This window comes from Castanea sativa, chromosome 1 (genome assembly GCF_040712315.1).
Source record: "Castanea sativa cultivar Marrone di Chiusa Pesio chromosome 1, ASM4071231v1".
NCBI classification, from domain to species: domain Eukaryota; kingdom Viridiplantae; phylum Streptophyta; class Magnoliopsida; order Fagales; family Fagaceae; genus Castanea; species Castanea sativa.
This window is the reverse complement of record NC_134013.1, coordinates 33,960,921-33,978,318: the sequence shown is the minus strand read 5'-3', so window position 1 is coordinate 33,978,318 and position 17,398 is coordinate 33,960,921. Positions and strand designations below refer to the sequence as shown.

The following is a 17,398-nucleotide window of genomic DNA, read 5'->3' as shown; positions in this document are numbered from 1 at the left end:
TTCATCTTGAGATATGTAAAGGAATAATAAAAAACTAAATGCAAAATAAATATTGTCAATGTAAATTTACACAGTTACTAAAACAACTATGTATTTTTACACAATTTTGCATAACCCAATATAGGTGAATTTTAGGCTTGATTGGTTAAAATGCAGTCATTTTTCTATAATATAAGCACTAAGCATGGATTTCTGCTTAGTATAGTAAGGAATCACCAAAAAAGAATTCTTACAACATCAATTCATCATTCTCTATAGCATACAATGTCAGCAACTTCCCTGACTAACCCCATTTGAGTAAACTGCTAGACATTAATAACCAGATATCACTATGATAATAGCAATAAATGTTTGTTGACAACAACAAACAAAAGCAATACATGGTTATTCATCAAAAAGCAATACATAGTTGTACACTCAACGATCCTTTTGGCTTGCCAACATACGGTAGCATCAACTATCAAGAATGGTTTTTCAACCACAAAGGCAGTTCAATATTCTTGATCCTATCAAAGTTCATAGAAACACAAAGGGACCCCTTTAATGTAGATTACACTCCTATAAACATCTAATAACTGCGCTCTTTACAAATAAATAAAAAGTAAAACCACAAATAAAAGTTCTATGAAACCTCATACCGTAACACCACTCACCAGTATAACCATGAAACAAAGACCTTACAGGTATATAATTCAACTTAGAGCTCATGGGTGGATCGGGAGTTATCTATGGAAGAAGGAGCAGCTGATCCAAGATTTGGATTCTGTGATGGCGTAAACAAGTTTGGGTATGAGAAGTATGGATCATCATCCATTGAAGTCAATCTCTGGGGCTGGTGACGACCAAGCTCATTTTCAAAACCATGATCATTGGGAAGAGAGGAATCAAACTCAGCTTTGAGCGTGTCAAGAGAAGGAAGACTTGATGCCTCTGATCTCAGGGAGTCTTCATGACCCTGATGGGCATCCAGAGAATTTAAACCAACATCAGAATCGCCAAATGAGTTATGATGATCAAAATGAGAACTTTCTTCATTGGCTGACTGGTGAGGAACATCGTTACAAAACACATTCTCGCAGATATTTTCAGGGACTGTGTCACTATTTTTATTTTCAGGGACTGTCTCATTATTTTTATTGGTAAGCTCACTAATTCTGATCTGTGCCAGACTCGCAGCTGAGCGAGCTGCAGCTGCTGCACGTTCCGCACTCTCCGCAGCAGCCTGAGCAGCAGCCAAGACATCCTGCAAATCCACATTGGCAGCACTTTTTGTTCTTGAGAGTGGTGTTGGTGATTTACTTTGTGTCACAGAAAATGATGCAGAAGATAGTGATGGAGCAGAGATGAATGGCACAAATTGTCTATCTTCCATACCACCAACTGGAACACTAGGTTGTTCATCTTTGTTAGGCATTGATCTTTCTTGCATCACTTCCTCAGGTTCCAAGTGTTGTCCATGTGATAGATTTTCAATTCCTCCAATACTTTTTGATGATTCATGATCTATATTGGGGTGTGAAGTAGTTTGTAAAGACGGGAACACGGCTGGCGCTGACGCAACATTTGCACTTGGCTGTAATGATACCTTAGGAACTTCAGGAAAATCTAATGGATCAAAGCTGGAATCAGAATCTGGCTGTTCTTTGTGCGGTTGTTCAGGGGCAGAGTACAATGTTTCATCATGTTTTTCATCAGGAAGGGGCATTTTAGACCCACTTACAAACTGTGTTGGGCCATTCTGACACCCAAAAAAAGAAAAAGAAAAGAGAGTCAAGAAGACATGCATAGTAGGAACAGAAATTAACAAGGATTTAGACAGAGTAATAGACAGGGAAGTAATTCAGATACCAATAAATCTTCATGCGGTTTTAAAAACTCAGTTTCAGAGGCAGCAGGATCCCAATCTAACTCATGCTCTTCAGCTATTTCTTTCAGAAGCTTTAGTTTCTTTTCAGGTGAAGGTGCACGAACAGATAGCAGTTCTATTAACTGCAGTGTAATTCAGAGGAAGATATCATACAAATTTGAAGAGTAAATATTAGTCATCTTCACAGTTAAGTCACACAATATCATACACAATATCATAAAAATTCATCAGACCTGCCGATTAACACCGCAATCTGGCATGAGCTCTGTTGCAGCTGCTACAAATTCCTTCCCATATTTGGATGCAAATAGCATTTGAACCTGCAGCAACTCTGGTAGATCAGCACATCTTGGTGCTGCAAAGCACACACTGGATATTGCTTCCTTCAAATCTAGAGGACATTCCCTGGAATAAAATTGACGATTTAGACTTTCAATCATTGAATATTGAGTGAGTCTTGACTGTGAGTAACCAGAAAGCTCCTAAGAGTAATAGAATTTTCTGTTTTAAGGTTTACAAGAAAGTAAATGCTGAATCTAACAAAACAAGTAGCTTGCCTAAACACACATAATGACATTCATGACAGGAACAGGTAGTGGGAATATTGGAAATCATAAACAAATTGACAGTGTGAAATGCTGTGAAGCTCCAAGAGATACGAAGTAATCTAACCAATGACCTCTTGTGCAGAGGTTGTAATAAATTCAAATACTGACTTAGACAATGAAGTGGCTGATATAAAGGCATTATGCCAAATAAAGTGAATAGGAAGATACACAGATAAATCAACGGTATGAACTAGAGTATAGCTCCAGTAAATCCAAAGATAACTCATTGGGCTCATCACAAGCTTCTTCAAAAACCATGCCAAGCTTCCCACAATGGTGACCTAAATGAATTTGAAATCCAGAAGGTCAAAAGTCACAACCACCAAACTACATCAAGTCAGGTAGCGAGCAACTTACTCAACCCCATAATTACCTTCAGGGCCAACTAGGCCACTACCAAGCAGGAATTTGTGAATGACTAAGCTCAGCTTCTTGTATGTAGGCTATAGCACACTACTATAGATGTCAATAATGCACATATTGACATAAATAAATCTGTCTGGCAAAAACTGAACCAATGTAATTTTTTACCCCTGGAGAGGTCCATTCTAAGATTTAAGCTGAAATAATAATTAAAAAATTTATACATGTAGCTGCATGGGGGTGTGATGATTAACTCGTTTCCTTATACATGTATGCATGTTTATACAGAAGCTACTTTTAGTGTTAGTCTACACTCTCTGTGTCTGTGCATCTGTCTGACGATGGGAGTTCTGATGTTCAAGGATAGCCACTTGAACTTGGAAGTATGAAAATCCTGATTAATGACATCTGTAGAAATATTTGCTAAAATGTACTCCCCATCTGGTGGCTCTTTGAGTTTTTCAAAAAAATATGAGTTTTTATTTTTTGGCTATTCAGATGTTTAAAAAATAATACAAACACAATTGTCTTAATGGAAGGAGAAGTCTACTTTCTCTCTAAGGGATAGGATGCAGAGTGCAGTTCCTCTATGTCTGATGTGGATCATTTGGCAAGAACAGAATATTGCATCTTTAATAGTGTTGAACACACACTGAACAATATGAAATCTTTGTTTTTATGATGCTTGTATTCTTTTTTCTTTTTCTTGTTTGATAAATTGATCCTCGTATGCTTTGATGACTATTTTAGGCAGTATTCAATGCTCTTCATTTTTTGTATTATATATATATATTGCTCCCTTTAATATTAGATTGTAAGACAATGATGTACACTCCTAATGCACCATTTCAGCATTTTCAATAGATTTATTACATATGAAGAACAAAAAAAAAAAAAAAACAACAACAACAACAACCAAGTTTTACTAAAAAACTTTGGAATCAGCTATAGATCCTCAAAAGACTAATGAGGGTCGACCACATTCATTCTTTTCTACCATCCTATCATGTAAAAAATCATACTCTCTATCACCATACTAATTGACATTTGATTTTTTGCTAAATACTACCTTTATCAATATTATTTTAGGTTTGATAAGAGACCATTAGCAATTTTTTTTTTTTCCAATTATTATTGGCAAGTTAAACACACACATGATGTATCTTAAACTCACAACCGCACCCCCAACCTAGGACTTATAAGGGTGCCAATTGAGTTAGAGCTCATTGGCTTTCTAAAATTTAATGATTTAAATTAAAATTATGCATAAATGTATCAAGAACCTTACATTGCTATTGTTTTTACTTTTATCTCACAAACATCCAGGCTATATTCCATTTTTTGGGGTCTCAATTCAAAGTTCACTGAATTGCCCATGTTTGTTAAATTTAACTTCTGGTGAACTTTCAAACCACTTTAGCTGAAAACTTATGTTTTTCACAACAACCCTCAATTTGATTCTAACAACACCATAAATGTAATCGAAGAAGAGTCATGTTCTAGGTGTGCTTTGTAAGTTGGATATATTTTATCTGCTAGATAGGATGGGATTCGAGGAGAGATAGAGGAGTTGGATGAAGTTTTGTGTATCCACTGCTCGTTTTTCTGTTCTAGTTAATGGCTCTCTAGATAGCTTTTTAAGTAGCTCCAGTGGTTTGAGACAAGGAAACTCATAGCCACCTCTATTATCTCTATTGGTCATGGAAGTGTTGAGTAGACTATTGAAAAAGACAGAGGAAGGAGATTTCATCCATGGCTTTCACATGGGGCTTAATAATTCCGAAGGGGGTGAATATTTCACATCTTTTGTTTGCAGATGATACCATTCTTTTTTGTGATGATTTTTTTTTTTTTTTTGATAAGTAAGAATGATATATATACGAAAGGCTACTCTATGCATAAAGAACATAGAGCAAACCTAGAAAATACAAGAGAAAAAAAACTAAACAAAAACAAAAAAAGAAAACCAAACAACAGAAAAAATTAAAAAAGAGAAAGGGAGCTAAGAAAAGAAGGGAGAGTCACTAGTCGTGAGTCTCCAAGCCCTAGACCAATCAAAAAAAGTCCCACTAAAGGAAGCAAGCAACTGATTACTGGTGCTATCCAAATCCTCAAAAGTCCGCCGATTCTGCTCCTTCCAAACACACCAAAGGATGCCCAACTGAACTAAATTCCAAATCTAAGACAAGTGCTTCCCCAACCAATTCCACCAGCCAAAAAGCAAATCTAGTATCGATATAGGAATAACCCAAGACAAGCCAAAAGTTCTAAAGACAAAGCTCCATAACCGATAAGCCATCTCACAATGAAGAAGTAAGTGGTCTACCGTCTCTCCACAGTGACAAAACATAATGCACCAGTCCACAAAATCCAATCTCCTCAATCTCAAGTTATCACCCATTAGGATCTTATTCCAAGCTGCACCCCAAACAAAGAAAGAAACCCGCCTAGGGGCCTTTGCTCTCCATATAGCTTTTCAAGGAAAGACAATTGAGGGAGAATCCCTTAATTTGTTATAAAACGACCGGACGTCAAATTCCCCGTTAGGCTTTAACTTCCATCTCATCCGGTCTCCAATATCCATTGAAAGAGTATTAGCTCCCAATAAACGAAGGAATTGCAGCCTTTCATCCATCTCCCAATCCTCAAATTCTCTAATAAAACAAACATCCCAAATTCTTCTCTCCTCCACCCCCCGCCTAGACAAAGAAGCTTCTACGGAAACCTCCTTATCAATGGCGATACCATACAACCTTGGGAAAGCCAATTGAAAGGGTTGATCCCCATACCACCCATCCTGCCAAAACCTCACTCTATTCCCCAACCCAACAACAACCTGACAATTTTTGTTGAAATCCTCCCATCCCATGCGAATACCTCTCCACAAACCACACCCATGAACTCCCCTACCCAGCTTTGAGGTCCAACCCCCCCAATCTTCCCCAAATTTTGAAGCCACCACCCTCCTCCATAACCGATCCTCCTCCTTTCCAAACCGCCATAACCATTTCCCCAATAAGGCCTTATTGAAGGTAGTAAGTTTCCTTATCCCCAAGCCGCCATTAGCTATAGACGCACAAACTTTATCCCAACCTACCAAATGCGACTTGCTAGCACCCCACAGAAAGTCCCTTTGCAACTTTTCAATCTTATTAGCCACATGAGTAGGATAGTCCCTGCATTTGGCATATATTCAGCCAGTTTTAATCTTATTGGCTTTAAAGTTAATGTGGGGAAAAGTGAATTAGTGCCTATGGGGGAGATGAGTAATTTGGCTGCATTAGCTAACGTTCTCTATTGCAAAATTGGTAGTATGCCAATGAAATATTTGGGAATGCCTTTAGGTGCAAACTATAAGGCAACCTCGATTTGGGATCCCATTTTGGAGAGGATGGAATGGAAATTGTCGAGCTGGAAAAGACTTTATTTGTCTGAGGGAGGTAGACTTACATTATTAAAATCAACTCTCTCAAGCCTTTCCACATACTAATTATCCTTAATCACCATTCCCAATTCCGTGGCTGAGATATTGGAGAGGCTTCAGAAGAATTTCTTATGGGGTGCTTTGAAGGAGTTTGAATATTTCTTGGTGCTTGAGATAAGGTATGTTCACCTATCAAATCAAGGGGTTTGGAAATTAGATGGCACATACATTTTAACCAGGCTTTACTTGTAAGTGGTTGTGGCATTTTGGGCATGAAGTTTCTCATTTGTGGGCATGAAGTTTCTCATTTGTGGTGACAAGTGATTGTCCCTAAATATGGAGAGGATAGGGGGATTGATGTAAGAAAATTGTTAGAGGCACTCATGGGTGTAGCTTATGGAGGAGCGTATGGGCAGCTTGGAATAGTTTCTCTTCGCATGTGGCTTTCATTGTTGGAGAGAGTAACTGTATATAATTTTGGCATGACCGTTTGGCTGGGGATCTCCCTCTAAAATTGCAGTTCCTGGATCTATTTGAGCGTTCAGTGGAGAAGGATGTTTTTATTTCTGATGTATTGGAGACTCAACCAAATGGACAGGTAAGGAGTTGGAACTTGGAACCTGAGATTTCACAGGGCCTTTCATGATTGGAAGATGGATGTTGTTTGCTCTTTCTTTGAGTTCATTTATTCTCGGGTTCCTGAGGGAGGGGATGAATAAGATGAGATGAGATAAGATGGTGTCTTAAGGGAAATGTAAAATTTGATACAGGTCTTTTTATAACGAGATTCAGGGAGCTACTATTGTCATCTTTCCCTTGGAAAGGTATTTGGTCCGTGAAGGTTCCCAAGAGGGTGTTGTTCATTTTGTGGACAACAGCATTGGGAAAGATTCTTACTTTGGATAACCTTACAAGGAGGGTTTGCCATTGGTAAATTGGTGCTATGTGTACCAAAGTAATGAGGAAACAGTGGATCATCTTTTAATCAAATGCGATGTTGCTTATGCTTTGTGGGAGAGATGTTTGGGATTCAATGGCTCTAGGAGGGGAATGTTGCTTCTTTTTTTTTTTTGATAAGTAAGAATGATATATATACGAAAGGTTACTCTATGCCTGAAAAACACAGAGCAACCCAGAAATTACAAGAAGAAGAAAACAAAGAGAAACAAGAGAGAAAACCAAACAACAAAGAAATTACAATAGGAAGAGGGAGCAAAGAAAAGAAGGGAGGGAATCACTACACGTGAGTCCCCACGCTTGAGACCAATCAAAAAGAGTTCCACTAAAAGAAGCAAGCAACTGATCACTAGAGCTATCCAAATCCTCAAATGTCCTCCGATTCCACTCCTTCCAAATACACCATAGGATGCACAACGGGACTAAATTCCAAATCTAAGACGAATGCTTCCCCAGCCAATTCCACCATCCAAAAAGCAAGTCTGGAATCGAACTAGGCATAACCCAAGCCAAGCCAAGCCAAAAGTTATAAAAACAAAGCTCCATAACCGATAGGCCACCTCACAATGAAGAAGTAGGTGATCTACCGTCTCTTCACAATGACAGCACATAATGCACCAATCCACAAAATCCAATCTCCTCAATCTCAGATTGTCTCCCGTTAGGATCTTATTCCAAGCTACACACCAAACAAAAAAAGAAACTCGCCTAGGGGCCTTTACTCTCCAAATAGCTTTCCAAGGAAAGATAGTTGAAGGAGAATTTCTTAATTTGTTATAGTACGACCGGATGTCAAAAGCCCCATTAGGCTTCAATTTCCATCTCATCCGGTCTCCAACATCCATAGGAGGGGTTATAGCACCCGATAGGGTGCCAGCTTGTTCAACGTGGCTAGTTTTGAAGAAGCGGAATAGTCATACCTTAGAAAATAGGGAGAGATCCTTGGATCAATTGAAAGCTTGGATTGCTTGTACTCATTTTGATTAGTCCCGGATTTGGGGTTTCACACATTGTTCTTCAATTTTACAGTTTCAAGATTCTCGTAGATTTTAATTTTGAGTTATCTATACTTATTGTCACTTTGTGTTCATTATTGCGAACATAAAGTTTTTTATTATTATTAATAATACTACATTACTTACTTATAAAAATAAATAAAAATGAATGTAATCGAAATCAGCTTATAGAGTTGCACATCACTATTTATTTAATTCAACAAAGCATAAATCAGAACAAGAACCCAACATCACAAACAAAAATAGTACGTAAACACAAAGCGAAAAAACATAGTAGAATACAGTAATTAGTTACCTTTGAGTTTCAATGATGGGAAGGCGGACGGCAATAAGCTCAGAAAAGAGCTCGAGGATCTCCTGAGCAGCCATCATATTCTCTTCTCTAATAATATGCTCTACCTGGAAAAGGAATTGGAAATCAAACCTCAACAAATAATAGAACCAAAAAAAAAAGCCTTAGTCCCAAATATTTTGGGGTCGACAATGGATTGTAGCCTCAACAGAATTAGTCAGGGTCAGTCACAGGTTTTCTTTTCCTCCATTCTATTCTAATTGACACGTCCTTTTTAACTACTTAGCCTAAAGTTATTTTTGGTCCATCCTTCCCACACCCAAAATTGCGCCCTCCTTATGTGTCAACTAGTGATTAGATTTTAGAACTTTCAAGTGGTTCCACCGCAGGTACCTGAGCACTAATCACGAGTTGACACATATGCAGTAGTTGGAATTGGGTGTGGCCCTAGCATTATTTCAGCTCGAATAAACTCACTCTTATGCTTTGTTTGTTTCACCAATAATGTTTTCTAAAAAATGAGTCTTAAATGAGTTAAAATGCAGTCTCTTAACTTCCATTTGCTGTGAGATAGAATTGTTTTTCAAAAAAAAATGGTAGAAAACAATATCTAAAAACAAACCATTTTTTTTCTATTTATCAAAGATAGTTTTCTCTTGCCTCAATTTTTTTGATACTACCAAACATTAGAAACATGAAAAATTATCTTTACACGAGATTTTTATCGAAACAAACAGAGCGAGCGAGATTAATGGCTCAACAAATAATAATAATAATAAAATATATTAAAAAAAAAAAAAAGGAGATACCCGAATGCGAGCAGTGGCTTCTTGACCGGTTTCAAGAAGCTTGGCAATGTCACGGCGCATCTGTCTTATCTGAATCTCTCTCCTGTTCCTCAGCAACTTTATCCTCGGAATCGTCAATTTCAGAAGTGTTTTACTGTTTTTTCATCATTCAATTTTCAAAAAAAAATATATAAAAATAAATAATTTATGAAATCAATCAGAAAAGAAAGATACATAATAATAAGAATAACAATTAAAAGATAGAGAGCGAGCGAGAGAGAGAGAGAGAGACAGACCATTTGGCAGCTTTGAAGCCCTTGCTAAAAAAGGAATCGAGCATCGACATGATCAAATCCAATTCTTCTTCTTTTAGATCACAATCAGACTCTCTCTGAAGAAGAGAGAACAACAACTTTTATGAAGAGTTAGAGAGTTGTTTGTTTATATATATATATAATTATATGAATTGAGTTTATTTTTGGGGGGTTTCACCGACCATACATACGCGTATTAAAAATCATCTTTTGAAGTGTTTGCTTATGAGAGAAGGTAAGGCCAGGGATCTAAATTTCTAATAGATATTAAAAGAGGGTCTCTCTTAACTCTTAATTCTAATACAGATGTGAACGCGCGTGACTGCTTGCTCTGGCCTGTTTCTGTTTGTTTGCTCAGCTATGTGGATTTGGTTGTATGAATAGATATAGGAGAATAGGACACATTTAGGGGGTCCCAACTAGGTTGCTTCTGGCGATGCTGCCTTGGGCTTTATTTTTATTTTTCCTACTATTGGGCCTTCATTTTTTTTTTTTTTTTAAACCATCCTTTTCGGGATTTGCATTGCCAAACTTTAACATTTCAAATTCACATTTTATTCTCCTTAACATGGCAAAATTTGTTGAATATTATTTTCTTTAAAGAAAAATTTTAGGTAAATAGCACTGTAAGGACACAATTCATGTTCCCAAACTATGACTGGAGGTAGATGGGCTTGAAAGGCCTTTCTTTACAATAAACTTGTAGATGATGGGTTTGTAATCTAGATTTCAAGGATGGTTTAGACAATAAGGGAAAGAACGGGCTTTGGGCCCAATGGGACAAATTAAAGAGTTGTTTGCAAGAGTAAGACTGAGAATTACTCCTCGGACGAAATCCGAGGATAATTTATAATAGTATTTCCTTAAGTTTGGATACAAATATTGATTATCATGTACTATTGGCTCTTTTTCTTCCTGAAAAAGCCTCTCATTTCCTTGTATGTCTTCCCTTCTATTTATATTCCTTTCCTTCTCTTCATCATCTTCCACTTTATGATTGCAATCCTGATTTCGGATACTTGTCCCATCCATTCTTCCCTTAAAGCCCCGCCGGGATTGTGGACCAAGTTCCAAGCTCCATGCTCAGTCCCATCCTTCCATCTATACAAGCCACAGTATCAATTGCGTAGCTTTTAATGTATGGGCGGTAGCAATTTTTACTTTAGATATTCCACCGCTCTTTCTATTGTCCTCCACGTGTACTGTGTATTTCCATAGTCGTAGGATTCTTTATAACATAACCCGGGGACACTAAACTTCTCTTCCTATGTCCTCGGCTTCACAATCCGAGGACAAATCTACTCCTCGGACGTATTTGGGCAATTAGATACTCCAAGATCATTTTGATGTCTTCGGATTTGGGTTTCTAGCCCAAAAGACTTCGTTGGGCCATCCTTCATAAATTATTGGGCCCAATACCCCTACAATAGCCCCTCGAGATTCTTTATTTTTTCACCTCGAGAGGAAAATAGGATCTCGACTTAAAAGACCTTTTTACCCTGCAGAATCTTGGCAATATTGCTGACGGAAATAACTTCTGAATTACCTATCGCGTGTTCCCGATGCTTCGGTATGCGAAACGCCCCCGAATTAATTATTGGCGCCGTCTGTGGGAATTTAGTCTTTAAGGAAGTTTAGGACATCATGGTAGGATCAGGACCACAACGCAGCGCGGAGTCCGTGGGCTCCCAGCGTGAGGATCACTCCTTGCATCCTGATCACGGAGAGAACCGAGAAGGAAGTGTACATACTACACACACCATTAGAAGTGCAAGCCATTTGCAAGGAGGAAGCAGAGTTCCTTATGAAAGAAATGCCAGGGCCATGCAAAAGGAGATTGACGGCCTAAGGAGGAGATTGCGTCACGAAAGGCGAAGGGGAACTCCTCCGGCCTCTCCGACCTCTTCTAAGGATCCGAGGATGACAAGCGACGGCAGAGATCCGTAACTCCCCTGTGAATATTTCTTCCGAAGAAGACAATCGCATACGGGAGGCATGGCAGAGACTACCCCTCTGTAGGGCTTGGGAAATGACGCAATGGGAAAGAGCGTTACACCAAATCTCCAGGTCACCCTTCACGCGCAGATTGGAGGAAGCGGAGGTTACCTCGCGCTTCACACAACCGGCCTTCACTATTTACAATGGTCGGACGGATCCTCGTGGAGCACGTAAGCCATTTCTACCGTAGAATGGCAGGCATTCCGTGAATGAAACTTTGTTATGCAAGATCTTTCCTTCTAGCCTCGGGGCCCGTGGCCATGAGATGGTTTGACGGCCATGGCAGCTCCATTGATTCTTTCAAAGAGCTTACTGTGAGCATTTGGTTCTCGCTATCACGTGCGCAGAGTTCCTCGTCCATTGGATTCTTTATTATCCATGGCTGAGGGAAGGGGAAACCCCGAAAACGTATTCTGGACAGTATTGGGAAATGTTCAACGAGATTGACTCGGAGACTTTGATGATGTAGCAATAAGGACCTTCAAGGTCGGCCTACTACCGGAGCATGACTCGAGGAAGTCCTTAACGAAGAAACCCGTCGGAAGCGTACGTCGACCGATGGATCGTATCGACGAGTACAAAAGGGCCGAGGAAGATCAAATAGCAGGAAAAGGCAAGGCGAAGGTTATCCCACAAGAAAGGAGGGATTTCGTGCCTGATGGACAGATACAACAACAATAGGCTCGCACGAGATTTTTCCAGTGTGTCGGTCACATACCCCCACAGTGGTCAACACCGTCTTCGTGGAGCTTGCAAAGAAATGTTGGAGAAAATAAGGCATGAGCCTTTTTCAAATGGCCAAATAAAATGGCAGAGACCTTCGAGACGCAACCAAAATCTCCATTGCCATTATCACCAGAGGGGTCATACCACTAAGGATTGTCGCACTTTCATGGAATCATTTGGAACAATTGGTTAATGAAAGTCAGGCTTCCCGTACCAACCTAATGGACGAGGAAACCAATCAGGAGTAGCAAACCACGACGCCCCTTCGTCGAAACCTCCTCTAGGTACTATCAATGTCATTTTTTGCAAAGACTGGAAGGATCGGCTCGCCTCCTTTCGTGGTAATGTCGCAGATTGAACATTGGCCGAAGAGTCACGGGATCACCAGAGAGGATTAAGGCAAGCATCTGCTGGCCCTAAGCTCAAGAGGACAAGATGGGGACCATCCACTCATGATGATGCATTAGTGGTAACCCTCGAATAGGAACTATGATGTAAAGAGGGTAATGGCTTCGATCTGCGCGGGCGCGTATATCATGTACCCCGACCTATTTAGAGGCTTGAAGTTAAGAGTCAAGATCTTATGGGCATATGACTCACCCTTGATAAGCTTCGAAGGGAGAGCCGTCGTTCCGAAGGGACAAATTAGACGCTCGTGCAATCGGTGTCCGGAGGTGGTAGACGTAGATTTCATCGTGGCCGATGCTTATTCTCCCTATACGGCTATTGTAGCGAGACCTTGGTTGCATGCGTTAGGGGCTGTTTCCTCAACCTTGCATGTCAAAGTCAAATTTCATTCTGGAGACCAGGTGGTGGAGTTACTTGGGAGTCAATATGTGGCTCGACAGTGTGTCACTACGCCTGTAATTCTGCGTCGACTGTAACCGTACTCCTCGGCCTCGGCTAACTGAGAAGCATAGCAATCAAAGTCTCTTGCCGCATAGCCTAAGGTAGATGAAGCGGTATGTGAAGAATTGGAGAAAATTCTCATGTACAATGACCCCGAGAAGTTCTTTCGGGCCTCGAGTTCAATTGCCACAGAAGAGAAGACAGAGCCGATTTTATTTTTAAGGAAAATATGGATGTATTTGCTTGGAATGCGTATGAGGCCCTTGGGGTTGATCCGAGCTTCATATGTCATCATTTAAAAGTCAATCCAACTGTAGTACCGAGGAGGCAACCACCTCGGAGGTCCTCCAAAGAACATTCCGAAGCCGTAAAAGATGAAGTGCTCAAACTCAAAGCGGTGTGCTATCAAAGAAGTGTTTTATCCCGAATGGTTAGCCCATACGTGGTGGTGAAAAAGAAGAATGGGAAGTGGAGAGTTTGTGTAGACTTTACGCATTTAAACAAAGCTTGCCCGAAGGACTCATTCCCAATGCCTCTGATTGATCAATTGGTTGACGCTTACCGTTAGACATCCCTCGGATGAGTTTTCTTGATGCTTTCCAAGGTTATCACCGTATACCTTTAGCCGTCGAGGACCAAGAGAAGACCGCATTCGTCACTCCTACGGGAAATTATCATTATAAGGTAATGCCCTTTGGTTTGAAAAACGCAGTGGCTACCTACCAAAGGATGATGACGAGAATGTTCGAGGCACGCCTAGGAAAAACTATCGAGGTATACGTGGGCGATATGGTGGTAAAGAGTAAAGAAGTTTCGCACATCCGGAAGATCCGAGCAACACTTTTCGAAGCTAAGAAAGTATAAATTGCGGCTCAATGCCTCTAAATGCTCTTTTGGTGTGGACGGCAAGTTTCTAGGATATATGGTGACTCACCGGGGAATTGAAGCAAATCCGCTCGTGTTAAGGCAATAAACAGGCTTTACACCCACCTCGGAATCCCAAAGAAGTGCAAGAGGCTAACTGTATGACCGGCCGCTCTCAACCGATTTATATCTCGATCCTATGGTATGCGTACCTTTCTTTCAATTATTGAATAAATGGAAGGGTTTTGAATGGACCGAGGAGTGCGCAAGTGGCTTTCCAACCAGCCTTAAAGAATATCTCTCGTGACCGCCGCTATGTCTCGACCGAAGTTGATGAAATTCCGTTTGCATATATTGCGTGGCTAACCATGCGTTAGTTTGGTTCTTATCCGAGATGACAATAATATCCGTAGACCGGTTTATTATGTAAGCAAATCTCTCGTACGAGGCCGAGCCGAGTTATTTGCCACCGGAGAAAGCTATCTTGGCGTGGTACATGCTACACGAAGACTTCCCCATTACTTCAGCCTCATACGGTTGTTGTTCTTACACAACTCCCTCTTAAATCGATTCTGCGAAGTGCTGATTATATGGGAAGAATTTCCAAACGGGGAACTCGTCCTAGAGCTTTCGATATCAAATATATGCCTCGCACCTCTATAAAGGGACGTGTCATCGCGACTCAGGGCAGAATTTGCCGAGCCTTCGTTAGAAGATTATCAAGAAGGCAATGGGTAAAGTCGCAGTAGGCATGATTTCATGCGGGCGGCCTCCATTATGGAAAGTCCATGTTGATGGAGCAAGAAATGTAGGGGATCCGGTATAGGACTAGTTTTGATATCCCCGCAGGGAATTACTTTGAGAAATCTTTGAGATTAGGATTCTCGCCACCAACAACGAAGCAGTATGAGGCGTGCCTCGCAGGTGGATGAACATGGTTCATAAAATGGGAGGAAAGACGGTGCAAATGTTCTCAGATTCACTGTTGGTGGTAGGCCAAGTAGAAGGGAAGCTAGAAGCAAGGGATTCCAGAATGCGAGAATACCTAACCCAGGTCAGGTATATGCAATCCAAATTTGAGTCTTTTTTACTATTACATGTATCCAGATATGGCAATACCCATGCCGACTCATTAGCCACGCTCGCAACGTCCTCGGCCCAAAGTCTACCACGAGTTATCCTTGTTGAAGATCTGTTGAAACCCACTGGGACGGATGGTAACTCCACTCAAATTCTTCAAATTAGGACAGGGCCAAGTTGGATGGATCAAATAGTAACATTTCTCAGAAATGACATCCTGCCGGGAGAAAAAGATGAAGCAGATAAAGTTCGCAGGAAAGCCACTCGTTTCTGGTTATCCGAGGACCAGAAATTGTACAAACGTTCCTTTTCGGGATGATATTTGTTATGTATGCACCCCGAGGTAACGGAGCTACTTTTGGAAGAGTTACACGAAGGGATTTGCGGAAGTCACACAGGGGGAAGGTCTTTAGCTCACAGAGCCCTTACTCAGGGCTATTGGTGGCCAAATATGCAGAGGGAGGCGCAAGATTATGCAAAGAAGTGTGACCAATGTCAAAGATTCGCTCCAAATATACATCAACCGTGAGTCCCGAATCCTCTATCTAGCCCTTGGCCTTTTGCTCAACGGGGCTTTGACATTACCGGACCCTTCCCCAAAGCAACAGAAATGACGGTGGCTCCTCGTGGGAAATGATTATTTCACCAAATAGGTCAAGCCGAGCCATTATCAAATATCGTAGACATGGAAGCAAAAAGTTTGTATGGAAGAATATCGTTACTGTGTTCGGCATCCCTCATACTCTCATTTCGTATAATGGTTTACAATTTGATAGCAAAGCCTTTCGGAAATACTTCGTGATCTCGGCATCACGAATAGATATTCCACTCCGGCTTATCCCCAAAGAAATGGGCAAGCCGAGGTCGTCAACAAAGTAATAGTGAGCGGACTCAAAAAGAGGTCAGGGTGACGCCGTGGGAGTGCGGGTGGAAGAATCGCCACATGTCTTGTGGACGTATCGAACTACACCACGAAGATCCACAGGTGAAACACCCTTCGCCATGACTTATGGAGCCGAGGCGAATACCCTTAGAGACTGGGTTCCCAACCCTGAAGAAAAGCTTATTCATTCCAGATAGCAATGATGATCTATTAATGAGAAACTTAGACTTAGTTGAGGAACGACGAGAAAATGCCATGGTTCAACTAGCTTATTATCAACATAAGCTCAAGCAGGGGTATGATTCTCATGTGAAACTTCGACCTCTTGGACCTGGTGACTTAGTATTAAGGAAAGTTTTGGGCACGACGAAGAATCCTGCGTGGGGAAAATTGGGGCCCAACTGGGAAGGACCTTATCGTATTACTTCGGTCGCAGGAATAGGGGCCTACAATCTGGAAGATTTGGACGAACGTGTTGTACAACGTCCCTGGAATGTAAATAATCTACGAAGGTACTATTACTAAATAAAAGTCACTTCGGCCGTTTTTTGTTGTAAACTACATTACGTTCATTATCTTCGTTCGTCTAAATTGATATTCTTTACTAAGTGTTAAACAAAACCTAAGTTACGTCTGGTCCTCGAATCATCTACTTTGGGAAAATTAACATTTCAATTTGTTCGTCTAAGTATCAAGCTGAAGCTTGGTATGCCTGGATCCTCGGACCACATACCTAGTCTAAATTGATATTCTTTACTAAATGTTAAACAGAACCTAAGTTACGTCTGATCCTCGGATTATCTACTTTGGGAAAATTAACATTTCAATTTGTTCGTCTAAGTATCAAGCTGAAGCTTGGTATGCCTGGATCCTCGGACCACATACCTCGTCTAAATTGATATTCTTTACTAAATGTTAAACAGAACCTAAGTTACGTCTGATCCTCGGATCATCTACTTTGGAAAAATTAACATTTCAATTTGTTCGTCTAAGTATCAAGCTGAAGCTTGCATATGCCCGGATCCTCGGACCACATACCTCGTCTAAATTGATATTCTTTACTAAATGTTAAACGGTAACTCCAAGTTACGTCCTCCGGTCCTCGGTCATCTACTTTGGAAAAATTAACATTTCAATTTGTTCGTCTAAGTATCAAGCCGAAGCTTGGTATGCCCTCGGATCTCGACCACATACCTCGTTTAAATTGATATTCTTTACTAAGTTGTTAAACAACTACGCTTACGTCCGGGGTCCTCGGATTATCTACTTTGCGAAAATTAACATTTCAATTTGTTCGTCTAAGTATCAAGCTGAAGCTTGGTATGCCTGGATCATCGGACCACATACCTCGTCTAAATTGATATTCTTT

General features: G+C 40.5%; 1 protein-coding gene across 1 annotated transcript; it reads right to left on the bottom strand.

Moving 5' to 3' along the window:
• Positions 1-306: 306 nt before the first annotated feature.
• LOC142616564 (uncharacterized) lies at positions 307-9,989 on the bottom strand. Its single transcript, XM_075789392.1, has 6 exons — positions 9,612-9,989; positions 9,337-9,469; positions 8,531-8,634; positions 2,101-2,272; positions 1,849-1,989; positions 307-1,738 (listed from the first exon to the last, which is right to left on the bottom strand). Exons 1-6 carry the CDS (start codon positions 9,659-9,661, stop codon positions 698-700), a joined length of 1,641 nt encoding a protein of 546 aa, XP_075645507.1. The 5' UTR covers positions 9,662-9,989; the 3' UTR covers positions 307-697.
• Positions 9,990-17,398: the final 7,409 nt, after the last annotated feature.